This window comes from Cupressus sempervirens, chromosome 1, assembly GCF_028749045.1.
Source record: "Cupressus sempervirens isolate cs-2001-9-10 chromosome 1, ASM2874904v1, whole genome shotgun sequence".
NCBI classification, from domain to species: Eukaryota; Viridiplantae; Streptophyta; class Pinopsida; order Cupressales; family Cupressaceae; genus Cupressus; species Cupressus sempervirens.
In genome coordinates this window covers 665,720,385-665,739,149 of record NC_143118.1, presented here as the reverse complement: position 1 = coordinate 665,739,149, position 18,765 = coordinate 665,720,385, and the positions used below count along the sequence as shown (strand labels likewise).

The following is an 18,765-nucleotide window of genomic DNA, read 5'->3' as shown; positions in this document are numbered from 1 at the left end:
ATTTTCTAGCCCAAAGCCTAAACCAGCAGTGTCTCGAGTATCACGACCTTGAGTGTGACTTAAAGGTTCAACTAGAGCATTTTTATGACCAGTTAAGGACCCATGGCCTTGATAGCCCATTTTTGGCAGAAATTTATAGCCTTTGCCATATCTTTTAGGAGAAATAGGAGTAGTCACGGTAACTTCTTCGTCTTCCTCTCCTCTGTAGATCCAGTCCTTAATGGCTTGTTCTTCCTTTTCTGCCTCTAGAGGTACTGATGACTGCACACAAGTGCCCAAAAGTGTCATAGCAGAAGCGGAAGGCTTCTTTGTGGTAGTTGGTTTCCCATAAGACCGAGGGGAAATTGGAAGAGTAGCAATAGAGTCCAGAGTGTACTCGCCCATACCAAGTCTCATCATTTTTAGTTTTCGTTCACATTCTATAAAGGATGGTGCTGGTTCATGAGAAGAGCGATTGTGTGGAACTAGCGTTTCAGCAGCAGACAATGTGTTGATGGACATTGAGTTGTCACCAGGAACAACTATCTCAGTACCATTGAATGGGAATTTGATACACTGATGGTAAGTAGAGGGCACCGTTTGCATGTCGTGAATCTATGGTCGTCCCAACAACAAGTTATATGCAAGAGGTATATCTAGGACTTGGAAGACAACATCTTTTTCCACCGGACTGACTCGGATTGGTAGCACAATTAAACCCTTAGAAGGTCGTTCAACCTCATCATAGGCTTTTATGGTGATTTTGCATCTAGGATCAATGGCAAATTCTGACATGCCCAATTGTTGTATCACATTGAATGAGATAATGTTTAACCTTGCACCATTGTCTATCAGGACTTGGCGGACACGAGTATGGAAGATTTGAACTTTGACGTGGAGAGCAAGGTTATGGGGATGATTAAGAGCTTGATCATCTTCTTTAGAAAAGGCGAGATAGTGAGGTGAGGAGATGTGGTTCACCATAGCTTGGAATTGTTCCGCATCAATGTCTGTGGGAACGTTGGCAGAGTGTAAAGCTTTCTCAAGGATATCCTTGTGGAGAGGTGACAACTCTAACAACTCAAAAATGGAAATTATTGCGAGGGTCTTTTGTAGTTGATTGACAAGGTCATACGTCAAGGTAGAGGTAGTTGATGAATTGGTTGGCTTAGCACTTGGTTGCTTAGAAACATTGGCTCCTCTAAGGACAACTTTTGGATGGCTTCTAGTAACAACATTCAGTTTATCACCATGAGATGAAGGAGTAGCCCCTCTAAGTATGATCAAGGGTTCATGTTTAGTAGAATCTTGTGTTTCAACAGAACCAACACCTCTTAAGATTGGTCTTTCATCATTAGTACCATAGTCATCATATTTGGGCCTCATCATATTAACACTCTCACAAATAGATTCAAGCGTAGCAATGAGATTGTCAGTATTAGCATATGTATAGTTGATTTTAGCATCATGATTCTTCGTTCCTGCATTTGTGTTGGTGTTTGAACTTTCTCCTTGATTATATTTAGGTAAAGGTTTCTTGAAAGCCTTATGATCTGAGTTTTTAATGAGCCCATCCACACCAATCTTCCCGTCCTCGATGAGATCTTGAATAATGTCTTTTAGTTTAAAACAGTTATCGGTTGTATAGCCTTGGTTTCTATGATAGTTGCAATAATCGTCATCTCCCCACCAAGGAGGTTTAACAGTGGGATCATATGCTCTAGAGTTGTCAGGTAATGTGATGATCCCACGTGTAAGTAGGGTTTTGAGGATAATCTCATATGAATCTCCGAGAGGAGTCAAGACACGCTTGCGTTTTTTTACAAGCTTGGCCTTTTTAGAATTTTTTTTGTAGATACCCCTTGTTCCTTTGTTGCAAGTAGAGCGCTAGCCAAGTTGAAAATGGGTTCTTTAGTCTGCGGAACATCCACAACACCATCATTTACTACATACTTGTACTTATTCCAAGATTTATTCTTATCTTTCCAATTACCATTAGATTTATCCTTGCTAATAGTAATCTCACCCTTCTTAATGGCAACATCTTCTATATGAAAAGTACTTTCAACCATATCATTAACAGTGAGGTAGATTTGTTTTCTCAAGTCATAATGCAATTCTAGAATGAGACTAGACACAAAGATATCAATCTTCTCATGTTCAGGTAGTTGTCGTGGGTAATTTGAATATATCTTTCTCCACCTCACTAGCTCATCAAAAGATTTAAGAGGAGGTGTGATCTTGGTGAACCACTCCATGGCCTGACCATTTAAGCTTCTTGGAAATAATCGCACGAGGTATGTATCATCATTTATAAAGGCCATACTAAGTGCATAGAATTGTCTTATATGGTCATGAGGGTCTCCATTACCATTGTACTTATCATACTTCGGGATGTCGACATCTCTTAGGAATGGTATCATGTATAAATTCTTATCAAATGGCAACACACATATCGACTCTATAGTTAAAGAGGTCTTAGGTTTCCCCTGTTCTTTCTTTAATTTGGACATTTGTATTTGTAAGTCTTGTATTCTTTGGATAGCCACTTCAAGGGGAGTGGGCTCCCTTTTTTGAACTAGATGTCCATCAACACATTGTTTGCTACTGAAACGCTGGTTCCACACAATCGCTCTTCTCATGAACTAGCACTGTTCTTTAAAGAGTAAACGAAAATTGAAAATGATGAGCCTTGGTATGGGCGAGTACACTTTGGACTCTATTGCTGCTCTTCCAATTTCCCCTCGGTCTTATGGGAAACCAACTACCACAAAGAAGCCTTCCGCTTCCACTATGATACTTTTAGGCACTTTTGTGCAATCATCAGTACCTCTAGAGGCAGAAAAGGAAGAACAAGCCATTAAGGACTGGATCTACAGAGGAGAGGAAGATGAAGAAGTTATCGTGACTACTCCTATTTCTCCTAAAAGAAATGGCAAAGGCTATAAATTTCTGACAAAAATGGGCTATCAAGATATTTGTGTAACACTCTAAACCCTTCTATCCAAGATATTCCATGATAGTGGAATGCTTAGATGCCGGCTTAGAGCTCCCTATCCACGGAGTGCAAGAAGTTAGGATTTGAATAGCTCTCAGCTGAGTCTTAGAAATGTGCTTCTTGCTAGTAAACCATGCAATGGGAGGTTCTTTTAGAGACGAGATGCAAGAATGCAAATGTCCACCAAATATGCCTCAATGATGCAATGTAAGATGAAAACTAAGCTAAGATGAGAATGCAAAGTGCAACTACTCTAAGCATGGATGAGATTATTACAAACCAATTAAGCTATGTGAGATAGAATTATTACAAAATGGAAACTAGACTAGCATGCAAATATGAATCTAAGCTAAAATGCTATGGTATGAAGGAATGAAGACAAGAAAATGAAGTTCTCCACAAAGCTCCAAGAAACCTATTAGAAGACCTGCAGCATAACAATATTCAAGAGTGTGTTTTCATATGAGGAGAGAGCCCTCTTTTTAAAGAAAATTGGATGGTTGAGATCAAAAGACAAGAAATGGCTAATCAAGGGTGGAGAATAATCCTTGCCTAATTTTTGACATTAAAATGTTCTTGGTCAAAATAAAAGGCTCCACTCATAGAAAATTATGCATTTTTGTAGAAAATGATTTTGTTTTGTCAAAATGGAAGGCTTTCAACACATGGAAAATTACACTTTCATGTATAGACAAAAATATTGTCAAAATGGGAGGCTCTCAACACATGGAAAATTACACCTTCACGTGTAGACAAAAATATTGTCAAAATATGAGGCTCTACACATGGAAAATTACACCTTCATGTGTAGACAAAATGATTTAGTGAAAATAGAAGGCTCATTTGTAGACAAAAATGCATTTCTTTTATTTATGAAATAAGAAATGTGTGGATGGATTTTTGAGAATTATATTTGAATAAAAAGGGAGCAAATTCTTTTAATCAAATATGTGTTTAGAATATGATGGTCAAACTATAGGTTAAAATCAAATAAATTGATTTTACCTTAATTTTGAAAGTTTGTGATCAAACACTTGGTAACATTAGCAAGAAATGCTAAAAGGGGGTTTATGGTCTAGGTAACCATTTTTAGGTGATTACACATGGAACCTATAAAAACAAAACAATTAGGAGAGAACTAACAAAGACATATATGAGGTCCTACCGATATAACTACTATTGATAAATGGTTTCATTTTAACATAAACTTAAAAATCTATATCTTAATTTGGCCTAAAATTCTTTAGGATATGCCCTAGGTCTATGTTAGTCATGGTTAAATCTTTGCCTTCTACCCCTTTATTAGCTAGGGCATCTACCTCTTTATTCCCTTCTCTATAAATGTGCCCAATTTTGATCTCTTGAAATTTATCTAATATTTCAACATTTTCTTCCAATTTGGGTTTTAGGATCCAGTTCGGTGTACTTTTTCTTAATGCATTAAGAATAATTTGCGAATCACCTTCAATAAATAACTTAGAGATATCTGCCTTTAGACTTAGTTTCAAGCCTTCAATAAGAGCTTCGAGCTCAGCTAAGTTGTGCCTAGAAATTTAGCTCGTTTGACCAACCATTCACTTGATTCATTCCGGATAATGCATCCTAGACCTGCCTTCCCCAAGCTTACCAGTTTGAACCATCCACTTGGGGGAGGTTCCCATTTACAGGAAGCTCTTGCAAGCTTATTGACATTAGAATATGACATTGGAGGGATTATTAAATTATGCCAACACTTCCTCATATCTGCATCCCAAGCAGAAAGTGAACCTTCCTCTTTGAGTGAATTCCTTAGGTGATTATTGATGACTTCAATAATGCTGGCCTCCACTTTATTCAATAGTGAATCTATATCCATCTTAGTGTTAGTAAAGATTCTTCTGTTCTTTTCTATCTTAGTGTTAGTAAATATTCTTCTGATTCTTTCTTTCCATATTTCCCATAGATAGATGGATGGAATAGTTTATTATATACTTTGGTTGATCCTTTTTGGGGCTAGCTCTTGAGGAAGTTCCATAGATTGTCTTCGAATGCTGATTCCAACTTAGTTTATTACATAACCATTTCTAGCATTGATTGGAGAAAGGGCAATTGTATAATAAGTGCCTAGCTGTTTCAGATTCCTTTTCACATATCACACATCTTGATGGTCCTTCATGACCTAATTTTGTAAATCTACCAGCTGTTAAGATTCTATTTTACATCACCGCCCATAAGAAGATACTTGCCTTAGGAAGGCATCTTGGGTCCCAACACAAGTTAAGTGGAATTTCCATTTTTTCCCATCCTTGTGAATTAATAATGATCTCATATCCTTTCTCGACACTATATTATCCATTTTCAGCAGCTCCCCAAACTAATGTGTCACTTTTTTCTTAATGATTTGCGGATCTATTACTCAAAAATGTTTCAAAGATTCTTTTTTCTTCATTAGTCAAGATTGTTTTTGACACTTTTTTCCAATACCATCCTCCATGATTATCCTCCTTTGCATGCTTTATGTAGTCCTTGTGTTAGGGTATTCTTAATGTTAATAGGTAAAAATGACTTGTCCGGTGAGGGAAGACCATCCCATGAATCTTCCCAAAATAGAGCGTTGTGGCCATTTCCTATATCCCAAATAAGGTTCTTCAAGATAAGATGTCTATTTTGCATCGAACTTATCAATACTTAATTTTAAAAAATTTCTTATTATACAATATTAAAAAAAAAAATCTTTAAAAATTAAAATTAATTTTATTTATTTATTAAAGAATTAAATTCAATTATACATAGATTGAATAAAAAAATATTAGATAAATTATTAACCAAAAAAAACCTTAGTTCGTAATGTTCACTTGAGTTATTTTATAAGAAATGTATTTAGTTTTTAAAGTTAAAAGTTGACCAAATTGTACTGCATGCAGACTATATAAAATGGATAATAATTTTTTTTTCTAAAATCATATAACTTTAACATTATGTACGAGAAAAATAGCATACAAACTCTAGACAAGCACGCCACAGATAGAAAGGAAAGATAAGTACTTTTAAGAGCATGTTTGGCATGGGATGGGCATTCAGCCAATGAATTTCTTTGCTGGATAGCCTCTGCCAAGGGAAAAAGCCTCCTATTATGCGAACTAGGAACCCTCTAACCATCTGACTTAGCCTACAAGGGCCAATGATAGGCTAATCCAAACAAAGTCTAATGCTCTTGAAAAATTGGGACATTATAGTGGTCAAATGACTTGCAAATTATGTCGAGTCTTTGGGTAGCTAGTAGAAAGGGAGGGTATGAAAGTAATATTGTAATAAAGTATAATGGTCATGTAAGTGACTTTCTTTTAAGTTATTCAATCAGTTTTTAGTAACTTTCTGTTCCATATTTAGGTCTCGATCATTTCCATCATGGAAAGATCTTCTAATTGCTTACTTAGGGAGTATTCCTCTTCTTTGTTTAATATTGAATATCAATCAATTACTATTTCAAATTCTAAATGCCCAAACCTAATGTAGTACCCTAGTAATCTAGGGATAAAAAATGGGCTCCTCGATGCTGTCTTTAATATTCATAGTTCATAGGAGGTGTGGATGCTCATTAATTCAATCTAGAGGAAAATAGTACTTTTATTTAGTTTGAATCACATTGGATTGTGGCTTGCATGCTAATAGAGCACTAGAGATTCAATGCCTTGTGATGCAATCATTATGAATTCCTTGGCTCATGAGATGATTCGTTCTATAGATATCTTTATTCCATTTGCTATGAAATACTAGTCTATATCAAAGAAAATAGACAAGGTGATCTTTATTTACAACACTCTTTGACTGGGATGAATTAATCCCATATTTCAAACCTTTAGGAGGAGAGTTTGAGGAAACTTAGTCGAGTTTAGTTAGTATGCCATTACAAACACACTCAGTAGATAGGCATTTTTGGATGGCTTTTGAAAAGAGTATTTAGAGCTTTGTTCAGCTTACTAGTCTTGTATTTATCATGTTTGTGTGGGTTTTGTTAGAGCAATAGACTTTGGGTAGAAATAAAACCAAAACAAGCACTAGAGATTCAATGCCTTGCTATGCAACAAATATCAATTTCTTGTCTCATGTGATAAATTGGTCTATAGATAGCTTCATTCACTTTCGGAAGTAGTAGTTTTCATCCAAGAGAGTAGACGAGCTGGTAGACACACAAGAATTTTTGACTTGGATAAATTAGACGCTTATTTCAAACCTTTAGGAGGAGCCTTAACCTATAATTAAGTTTAGTTAGTTTGCCATAACAAAGGGCACCTTTAGTTGATGGGCATTGTTGGAGCTCTTTGCAAAGAGTATTTAGAGCTTTGTTCGATGTATGTATGCTTGTGTTTTGTTAGAGTGAAGACTTTGAGTAGAAATAAAGCCACAAACAAGCAATACATATTCCTTGTAATTAATACCTGTTAAAAAGGCTTACAAAGGGAAGGCAAATTGGTTCTCCATGAAACAACCTTCACTAACAAACAAAAGTAAAATCTTAACAAAGCAAAACAACTCGTTTTGTATGCTATGTTCCATTGAGATGCTAATTTGAAACCAACATTAGGCCGTAAGTCCTATTTAACTTCTAATATACCCAACACTTTCCTTAATGACTAAACTAGAATACAAGTTCAAGCTTATTACTAAAATTGACAAATTCATCTCTACTAAGTGGTTTCGATGTTATTTCTACAATCTGCTTCTTTGTAGAACAATTATAAAGCATCTTCATTATTGACCAACTGGTAAAGTAACGTTATTGCATTTCAATATTCTTATTGCGTGTTTGATAGGCTAGATTCTCCCCCATATTGAGAATTCCCTAATAAGGAGTGAAGTTGATCTAGTGGTACCAAGTTGAGGATTAATAAAGATCCTTTCCAAGTGCATTGTTTCACCTTGCACTAACAATAACTTCATCATATGTGCAAAATTTGAATACTCACAAAATCCTAGACACAAGTGCGAAAGTTTCTTGCTCACCACCTTACAGCAAAGATTTTCTTGATTTTGTAGACCTACCTTCCACTGATGTTGGCATTTCATCTTCTTGAACATCCTTCAACAAGTGTAGTACCTCTTTGGTCATCAATACTCATTTTTTACGACCTTCTTGGGGGTTGGGTGTAACCTTGTTTGTCATCTAGTTCTTCCTCTTTTCATACATTTTACAAGTGGTTGTAACATTTTGGTTTGTTGTGTTGGCTTTCCTCAAGGTTCTGAGTGCCACCATAAAACCTAAATCCCTTTGATGCTCTCAACTCGGTGCTTTGTTCAAAGCTTTTTTCAATTTTCACCCCATATTTATCGATCTTAAATTCTCATCACTGAACAACCACACAGATGTGTCTCCCCAACCCTTGATGTCCATCCTATGACCAAGTGGTTAAAGGAAACAAATTAATTAATTGGCGACTCTAATTCTCTTAAAAGGGCAACCTCCTAAGGAGGAGATATGTTCCTCATAAGGGAAGAAATTATTTTAAATCAAATATCTTTTGTTCTGGCTGACCTTGGCGAAGAGGTGCCTTTTGGAAGGAACAAATAGGAGATTAGTGAGGGTCATTTATTGACTAATTTATTAAAGCATTTCTGATTTTAGTGCAGACCTGCCTGTGTATGTAGGGCAGAAAAAAGTGTTTATTGCAGCAATATTTATCATATATATGAGCAGATATATGAAGGCATGTTAGTGAAGATACTCAAGGCAACATTATGCAAATAGTGTGAAGAAATATATCAGATTTGCGAGCATACTTTGAAGATTAATTGCAGATCTGAGTGAGGGTTTGAGAATTTAAAGGATAAATTGTCTGAAGTTGTGGGCAGACTTTGCAAACCTTTAAGTTATCTAAGACAAAATATAATAATGTTTTTATTTCTTGAATGCTGGTGCCCTCTATGTAGCAAATTCAGGAGGTTGGCGCTTCTTACAAAGAGATCAGATTCTGTGAGTTGGTCCTCAGTGGTGGGGACTGGTGTCTCCTGTGAGTTGATGCCTACAAGTTGTAAGTAGTTCTTTATAAAAGCAATATTCTGTCATCATTTTCTCCCACAAGGGTTTCTATGTAAAATCATTTGTACATCATGTGGAGAGGAGAGAAGTTTGTGGCTTTTGATAGTGCTTTGCACCTCTTTGATTGCAAAACATTGCTGTACAAAGAGACTCTAATAGGACAATAGGATGTGTAGTCAGAGGAGCTAGCATAGATTGATGAGGATGATTTAGTTACAGGATTAAGTCTGGTTGGTATTAGTTTGGAATAGCTTAAGCACTCCTCAATATGAATACCATCAAGTAATCACATTAAAGCACACTACAGGCTTGGGTTGGCTCGTCTCTGATACCATATAAGAGCGATAGACTTTCAGCCAGTATTCCATGAGGACACATCCCCTGCGGAAAACCTTGGACCACCTATGGGGGGATGTTTCCGAGACTTGGAGATTGGAAGAAACATTCTGCCTGCAGCACCACCACCTTTGCCACCTATGCTGTGGACATTGTCAGGCCGCTTGCTATGTGGCACATGCCATTACATACTAATTGCAAGCTTTTAACTTTTTGTAAAAACTAGTTTCCCTTTCATGGGGCATTCGCGGAGATATTATATTGCAGATTTTGTCTTGAAGCAAGTCACCCCATTTCGTATAGCAATGCTACCCTTCCACACCACCACTCCACGACCACCCCTCTGCTGCCTTCTTGCCATCCCCAAATTTAGGCTCCCTTGTCCCTGTCGCAAAACCCATCCCCACATACCCTCATCAGGAAACTCTGCAGAGCTATGCTTTTAGCAGAAACAAGGCCACAAACAAGCAGTACTTTATTGTAATTGTTCCTATTAGTATTAAATAGTCCAACAAAAGCCAAGTTGGCTATCCACAATTTAACCTGCACAAGCAAATGAAGGAAAATTCTCAATTTAATTACTTTCCTAATTTGGGTGCTATGATAAATCACCAATTTGCTAACTTAAAACCAAGGATGGTGAGCCATCTAACCTATTAATCTATATTATATCTAACACATTTTGTGTTTGAATTTGTTAATACTCAATTAAAAAGTCACTGTGATGTTTTTATTTTAACGTATTATACTGTTCTTGTCTTGGTCATCAGCAGAGAGCAATGGAAGATCCCTCCATTTTAGCATTAATGTGATTATATATCATTGGGATGTTATTTCATTTATATAAACATTTAAATATTTTTGATTTCATACTTAAATATTATATTTTTTTATTCTTAATTAGTCATCTTCTCATCCTCTGACGTGTCCTGAAAACAGAGTCTATTTTCTAACTTCACCAGAGAGACGTCTCCCCAGGCATACATTTACCCAATCTGTCTCATATCCCTCTAGAACAATTCAATTATTAGATGTTTTCTATTGATATTTAAGGATCAGAGTGGACAGACCTGCCGATGTCTAAGAGTAGGATGCCATGCTGACCAAGCTATATGCTTTATCAGAGGTTTTACACCATAAAATTGGTTATAGTGTCATCCTCGTATCATTCTCGATATAGTACAACATTACGGGTTAAATTGGTGTATTAAAATATTAATCGTCTTGCATAATATTTTTTTTTTCTCTATATGGTTTCTGTGAAAGTCTCGAAATTTAAGTCATTTGAACAGATTTAAATTCCTGGAGAACAATTAGTTTTATTTGTATGCATGCTTTAATTTTTCTACATTAATCTACACAATGACCTGGTAATTACTAATTAATAATTTCTATAATGTTTCATATTTAACTGCTTTATCTTTGTGGTAAATATATGAAGAATAAGTAGTACATGTTTATCGGTATCCATATTTAGTATTGTGTTTCTTTGAATTTCTTTGTTGGCTGCAGTTTTGTCAAATTTTCCTCTTCTACAAGATCTTAGAAAAAGATTTTGGCTTTACTTGTTGCACTGACAATGTAAAATGCATATTTGGTTTTGCAGCTTGTAAAAAACCCTTCACTCTTCGATGTCTTGGTGATGCCTAACTTGTATGGTGACATTATTAGTGATCTTTGTGCTGGTCTTATTGGAGGATTGGGTTTGACACCAAGGTAATTTTTAATAACATCTTACTTCGCATGCCCCTTATTCTGGAATTAATGGTCTGAAATACTATATTGTTTGACATATATTATGCTATAGTTGCAACATAGGAGAAAGTGGTCTTGCACTAGCTGAAGCTGTACATGGTTCAGCACCTGATATTGCTGGCAAGGTGAGGTTCAGCATCAAAATATAATTATAACTGATTTGAGTGCACTTCAATTATGAGAAGGATGCATATGTTCTTGATATTAATTGCAAGAATCTAATCACGAGGTTTTTCTATTTTCAGAATCTTGCCAATCCAACAGCTTTACTTCTTAGTGCTGTAACCATGCTTCGTCACTTGGGACTGCAAGAAAAGGCAGATCAAATTCAAAATGCAATTCTGAAGACCATTGAAGAAGGGAAATATCGTACAGGTGACCTTGGAGGCACATCGTCCACTACAGAGTACACAAATGCTGTATGTGATCACCTTTGAGAACTTGACATTTTTCAGGTATCTTATTGAAATTCATCCATGGGTTTCATTTAGATCTTCAATTTTGGTTTTAATTTTGCCATATAATGATGACAGCTTTATATGTGGATTTTTCACCTAAAAAAAATGTGACACAGAATTTGATTTCATTGGATTCACATGTGACAATGGCAATGGGCATGGGCATTTACAATATGCACACCTTTGAAATCTGTTATTGGATTTCAGGTTTATAGTCCTTTCATGCAGTAGCTGTTTTCCGCAATAAAGTCTTTCATTCTGTTGGTAATTCGCTATTGTTAATTACATAATTATTTTCAAAGCAGATTTGAATATTCAGGCTTACTATTTCTGAGCTCTGATATTGTAAATCTGTTGTACCGTAGGCATTGCAAATGTTCAATTTTTATTTTAATCAACCATTTTTTGGTCATGAAAACAAGGAGCGAGGATATTTTATCTTATTTGCCTTAAGCTGGTCCATATTGGTCCTTTATTCTTTTATTAGTGTTTTAAGGATAATTGAAATTTCATTGTGAATTTCCTATTGACACCCTTTTAGTAGCTTATAATTTATTATTCAAGATTCGGTAATGCAAGGAATAAGCTATATACTTCATGTGGTTTCTTATTACAGTTTTGCCCCATTTTATGTCTCGAATGTGATTTTGGATGCTTACCATTAATCTCAATATATATTTTTTTCAATAATGAAAAAATATATTAAAATCAAACAATTTCGTACAATATAGTTAGATGAATCTTTTAGTTTCATCTAAAAATACTGTGATTTTGATAGTCAACTATTCTATAGGACAAAGAGAATAATTCCATTAAACAAAACGCTCTAGGGAACGATCACATAAAACAGAACATTCTAGTGTGAGTTGAATTATAGGGTTTGATCAATATGAACGTACTATGAGGTTGAAGTCAAAAGTTGCATTGTAGCTCGATTATCACATTTTGACAGTAAAGTTAGAATTGTTTGTTTTTAGGTAACATTGGGGTGACTGATACCTGTAATTTTCTTGCAAACTTAATTAATAATCACCAAAACAAATATGAAATTTGTGCTAGTGGAAGTTTAATCAAGTACTCAGTCACAATACTGAGACATCAACAATGTTTTTTATATTATTGTTGAATTTGAATTATATACATATGATTAATGCTGGAGCTTTTTTTAACGGTTGAAATCCTAGTTCTTTTTGCTTGTTTTATTCTTTTGCTTTGTACAAAGGTTTGGGCCTCTCCAAAATGCATGCTTGCTTTAATGAAAAAATAAACTTCTGATTATCATTAAATTGATTGTCTCAATCTTTATGTCGTGTCAAACAAAACAAAAACTGCGGAGTGCTACCAATTAAATAATGGATAGTGAATATAAAAGGTATAGAATGATGGAACACAGTGACATGCCACTGAAATCACTTCTATATGCCGGTCTCGAATGAATTTGAAGTTTTTGTATTATTAATATAGGTTCATAATAAACTCTGCCCAAGGATAAGAATGTATCATTGATAAGGACCTAAACTTAACAAATAATGCACGGATAGCTGGATGCGTGATGTTTTATAGCAGTATGTATGTCTATCTTTACATCAATTAATTTATATCAAACGTCATCTTTGTAATTTTAGATATTTAATCAAATATTGCTGTATTCTATATAAATTCAATTAATTAAGAAATTAAAGGGAGAAAAATTGTTAAGGGTGAAATAGATTTTCTGTTTTCAAATTTCAAATATTTTTATCAAATATGGCTTCATCTGTAAACGAATGGCATTCTAAAGTGTATATATGTTGTTATTGGTCATTTTAGACCACTGGAATTTTGGTAGGCAATAAACATTATTCAATAAGTTACTGCGTAAATATGGTCAAGAGCAAGAATGAAAGATCTATAGACAATAGTTGTGAAAAGTAGATTGCATTCATAACCTAGTTGTGATCACTTGACTTATAGATTGAGATGTCCGCTTTGTTGATGTATAAATTTTCATGGTTATTACATACCCTAACCTTTGGTCTTTCTCTTGTATACCAATACTCTTTGTTGGGGTATGTTTTTCGTGGTTATTAGGAGCTGCTTGTACCTAACCCTTGTGGTAGCTTTAGTTTTTCTCTACTTCGCCAAATGTGCAGGAGAATTAAAAACAAATTTATGATACTAATTAACGTGTTAAAAAAATGACTACTTAGGTAGAGATCATAGTTTGTAGGCTGCAATTTGATCAAACTATTATGCCATATAAACATTAATGACAAACATCTCAATGTAGGCTAGAATCTGATCAAACTAACATGCCATTTTTGTGTTAGTTTGGACAATAATATTGATGTATTGGGAATTATTTTGTAATACTTTCTTGAACTTGTTGGTTGCACAACTTATATTCATGAAAGTGGCGAGTTTCAATTGTAGCAATCTACATAACAAGATATATGGTCTTTATTAATATATTCTTTATATATCCCCTTTTCAATATATAGAAGTTAAAGTTCGAAATTGGGATTTCATTCCTTGTGTTTATTCACTTCATTTTATAATATTTAGCATGAGTTTGTAAGAACATTCTTTTGTCTGAGCTTTAAAGTACATTGTTTTAATGCTTGATTTTCATTTATTTGGTTCTAATTATCCTAAATATTAATTATCATTCAATTGCATTTAATCTTTTGATAAAATTTTAAAACTTCGATTATAAATTCTATTACTAGTTTTAAATTGTAGTTGTAATTCTGAATCAAGTTCCAATTTGCATCAAACAAAAAACTTTGATTCAAGTTGGAATTGGACATCCAATATTGACTTTTTTTTCGTAGTTCTAATTTTTAAAGCCCTAAGTTGACTGAAGTTCAACTAAAGTCAATTCTATGTCAAACAATAAAAAAAACTTTTATTTAAATTAGAATTACACATCTAATATTTACTCTTTTGAAAGTTCAAATTCTATATCTAGCCCTAGGTTGACTAAAGTCCAACAAGTTTTTCTATGTTGATTTTTTCCATAGCTTTCAATATATGCATACAATGAGTAACACCCTATGTCATTTGGATTATCTCTCACCATTTGAGACCACCTCACGCTATATTGTCTCACTCTAAGTGATTGCGGTGTTAAATATCACTTATTTCTATGTGGTAGCACTATTTTTGCATCAATAATTCCTATTACATCAACCTTTAACCAACATGCTTTAGAACGTATTTAGTTTAATAAGTAATTACAATTACAATTTGTTCGTCTCAAGTTTTTTATTACAAAAAAAGTAGGTTTTGAAGGTACTTAAAACCTGTTAATGCAAGATAAGATAAATCATTATAGTCCACCTAAACAAAAAAGAACAAACAACATGGGAAAAACCAATAGGCTTCCCCAAACCAAAACTTAAATTGCAAGAAAACAACCATTAAGCACCCAAAAAACCAACGAGAGGGCCAGAGGAAACTCCAACCCAAGCTCCCCCATCCAAGAGCCATCAAAATTATCTTTTAGCAATGCCCTTGTGGGAGTAAAGAGTCATGTCAAAAGAGGGCATGGACGTCTTATCTTATAACTCTTAACAATTTTCCAACTCTCTTTAGCATTCGTTGCCTTATCATGCCAAGCCACATAGCCAACGAATAGACCACCATCATTCTAATAAAGATTGTTACAAACGCCAACTTTGGAACAAAATTATAACCCCTCCCTATAAGGAAAGCATTGTTAGAAATGTTGCCAAAATTAATAGCTAAAACACACTGGAAATAATAGGTCAAGCTACATTCCCACCCACATTCGGGGACACAACAAGATTATGGACATTAATCATAGCACCCATGCCATCAATAACTAGATCAACTTGAGAAGAAGTTGCAAGACATTGAGAATCCTATCTAACCACTTGGGTGAAGCTCCTTTGATCAGATTTCTTCACATTTGTATAATGCTTATATGAAGCACAATTCCACCACGAAGCTGACATATTCTTTTTCTTTGAATCACATTGAGGAAATGCATGACCAATTTTAAAACATCTTCTACACATAAAGGGAACCCCTTTATAGTCCAAAATTTTGAACCCACTAGCCCTTAGAGAAATTAAACAAGACGTCAACATGCAACCCTTTAGATACATCCATTTTGACTAGTATACAAGAAAAGGTGGAATAAAAAATATTAGACTATTTAGCATCAATTATCAAAAACTCCTTAATTGCATCTCCCACTCCTAAAAGAGAATCAACCCATTGATGAAGATGAAGACAAAGAAGATACATACCCGAATGCTCTAAAGAGGTAAAAAATGGTAGATAGAGACATTGATGCAAGCTATAACATCACAAACTTAGCTCTAAGTCCCTTGGTTCAACAACTTGCCGAAACAAGATTGAGACAAAAAGGAAAAAATTGGGATTTAAAGGGTTTTCATGCGGCATTAGGGGCTTCAAATGAAGCCTTAGGCTTGACTTGAAGCCCCTAAGGCTAAGTGCCACGTTGGGCTTCGAATGAAGCCCCTGGGGACCTTCATTTGAACGGTAGGCTTCATTCAAAGCCTCTAAAAAACATGATATCTACCTTTCCATCTAATTTCTTCATGATGGAAAGTGGGAACCATTATTGTGGCCTCAACTCTAGCAAAATACCACTTAAAACATTTGAAATACATCAATTTTTTCTTTAAGAAACTTCATAGTAGTCATTGTAGAAAACTCATCAACAAATAGAATGACATATTTGTGCCCATAATAGCTTTGCCCTCCAATAGGACCACATAAATAAGTATGAACCAATTCCAAAATATCATCAGAAGAATAAGTCTTTCTCTTGAAACTATACTTTGTCATTTTTCCCATTTGACATTGTTTGCATATCGCTTTCTCAGGTTTGCTAAACCTTAGTAATCCTCTTACTCTTTTCATATTACTATTGCTTACCAAATCATCAAAGTTTTAATGACATAGCCTCTTATGCCACAACCAAACATCTTCGAATTGTGCAAATAGACAAATATCTTCTGATAGATCTAGATAGAACAAGTTACTTCTTGTTTGATCACCACTTTCAATTAGCTAGTAGTATCATAAATCTTTGCCTTCCTATTTTGGAATTCAACTTGGTAGCCTGGACTGATTAATTATGCCACACTCAACAAGTTATATTTTAAACCATCAACCCAATACGTATTGTCACATTAGATCTTCTCATTCAGTACAATTGATCCTTTTCCTTTCACATAACATGGTGCATCATTAAACTACTTCCATTATAATGTTCAAACTTTTCAAACTTACTTGTATCACCATTCATATGATGTGAACAACCATTATCAATTATCCACTTGTTATTCTTGTTCACATGTGAAATCAATGCAGTTTTCTCATCTTCGTCATATTCATATTGAATTGCAACATAAACAACAACTTCATCATTTTCATCAGTATCACTATCAGAACCATCTTCTTCAACAATATAACAATATTTTTCACCTTTGCCTTTGTAGTTTTTGTTACCTTGGCTGTCTTTGCTTTCCCTTTTTTCTTTGTATTTGCTATCCGTCCTATCTTCCTTCTCATCTCTATCAAGACATCTTGCAACAATATGACCAACTTTGTTACATGTAAAATAAATAATAATGAGTTTACCTTTATATTTACCTTTTCCTAGTGGTATCCTTCTTGCCAGTAATGCTTCAAGATCATCAACATCATTCATTATCACTGTCCACATGTTTGATTTTCTTCTTTCACTTAGATCCATCAAGGGTTAGTTGAGACTTGAAAGCACACTCAATACTAGCAGGAGAATAATTGTCAAAATGTGACAGCAAAAATGCAGTGAGTCTACCAATTTTTAGACTATCCAAGGTCGGATCATTACCAGGTGTACATCTTAGTTCTTGAATTGCAGATATTCTAATTGCATAGATAGGAAGTAAAGTCCACAATACCTTACTTATTAGAGTCTCATCAGATATGATGCCTCCAACTCCTCTAATAGCATTCACAACCTCCTTGATTTAGTCACAATATTGTGCAACAATTTCACCTTCTTTCATTCTCATGTCATCAAACTTGCCTCTCAAGCTTTTTGCTTTAGCTCTCAACACGTTTTTGTCTCCACCATGGATTTGTGCCAACTTGTCCCACATTTGCTTTGCATTAGTACATTCCTTCACATCACACAATTCAACATAACTAAGAGAAGATGCTAGGTCTATCATCATTTGATTATGCTCATGCTTCTCCTTCATTTGTTCAAAAATCACGAGTCTAGGAACTTAAATGTATTCATTTTTTAGGCAGTAAAATGCATAATATCCAATTCTAGATAGATGTAGTTTCATTAGTCATTGCCATGATGAGAAGTTCTACTTGTTCAACGTAGGTACCTCTCTCTTGTACATCTTGATCTTTAGCTTATATACTTCAACTTTCATCATAAGCACCAAAAACTCTAATACCAATTGTTAGAATACTTGGAATAATTGAGAAGGGGGGGTGAATCAGTCATCCTCAGGTCCATATGTACCCATTCAAATTTCACTAACTTTAAACAACTTTAACAATTCCATTAAATCACTCACTCCATATAGTAACTTATCAACAACTTAATATTCTTTTCACTACTTAACTCTCTCTTTTGAAATGAACTCGATTAATAACCAACCTTGTTGAAGGTCACAAAACACATTGTTAGGTGTGATGTGACCTTGTTAAATGATTTAATCACCCTGTTAGGAGTGGTCTCGTTAGAGGACTTTGGATCATTCCATTAGAATGTCAACTTGATTAAAGGATTTACAAAATGATTGTTAGGTCAACCTTGGTTAAAGGATTTTGACTATCACAATGGTTAGAAAGTAACAATAGGGTTGAGCTATAAAATACAACTGACTTTGCAAATTTAGATCTCCATTCAACTCATTTTCTAGTTCATTGACTGGACTTCCTTAACATTTCCTTTCATTGATCTGCTTGACAAATCTTTGAGCAATCACACTTCACTAATCTTTTCACTTCTCCTTTGCTACTCCGTTCTTCATAGGTTCTCCTTAAGATTGTCAATAAACAACGAACCAACCTTAGAAAACATCTCTTATGCCTACTTAAATAGGTAGCTTTGATGTATTGTCACTTAAACATCATCATAAATGTTAGGGTTAGGTTAGATTCAACAAATCTATCTATTGTTTTGTCTTTCTTCTCCTTTCTTGATACTTCTAGAAACTTCTCTTTCAATTCTTACC

At 34.7% G+C, this 18,765-nt stretch overlaps 1 protein-coding gene across 5 annotated transcripts in view; it reads left to right on the top strand.

Annotated features, from left to right (window-relative positions):
* LOC149579641 (3-isopropylmalate dehydrogenase, chloroplastic-like) overlaps positions 1 to 11,983 on the top strand; it is a 69,209-nt gene extending 57,226 nt beyond the window's left edge. For 3 of the 5 annotated variants that reach the window (XM_089786235.1, XM_089786243.1, XM_089786226.1), the window contains exons 6-9: positions 10,936 to 11,045; positions 11,137 to 11,209; positions 11,330 to 11,539; positions 11,659 to 11,983. In XM_089786235.1, the coding sequence (XP_089642361.1) occupies positions 10,936 to 11,045; positions 11,137 to 11,209; positions 11,330 to 11,521 (375 nt within the window). In that variant the 3' untranslated portion in view covers positions 11,522 to 11,539; positions 11,659 to 11,983. The remainder of the gene's footprint in view (positions 1 to 10,935; positions 11,046 to 11,136; positions 11,210 to 11,329; positions 11,540 to 11,658) is intronic. The other 2 variants (XM_089786255.1, XM_089786250.1) reach the window with 1 other exon arrangement.
* Positions 11,984 to 18,765: the final 6,782 nt, after the last annotated feature.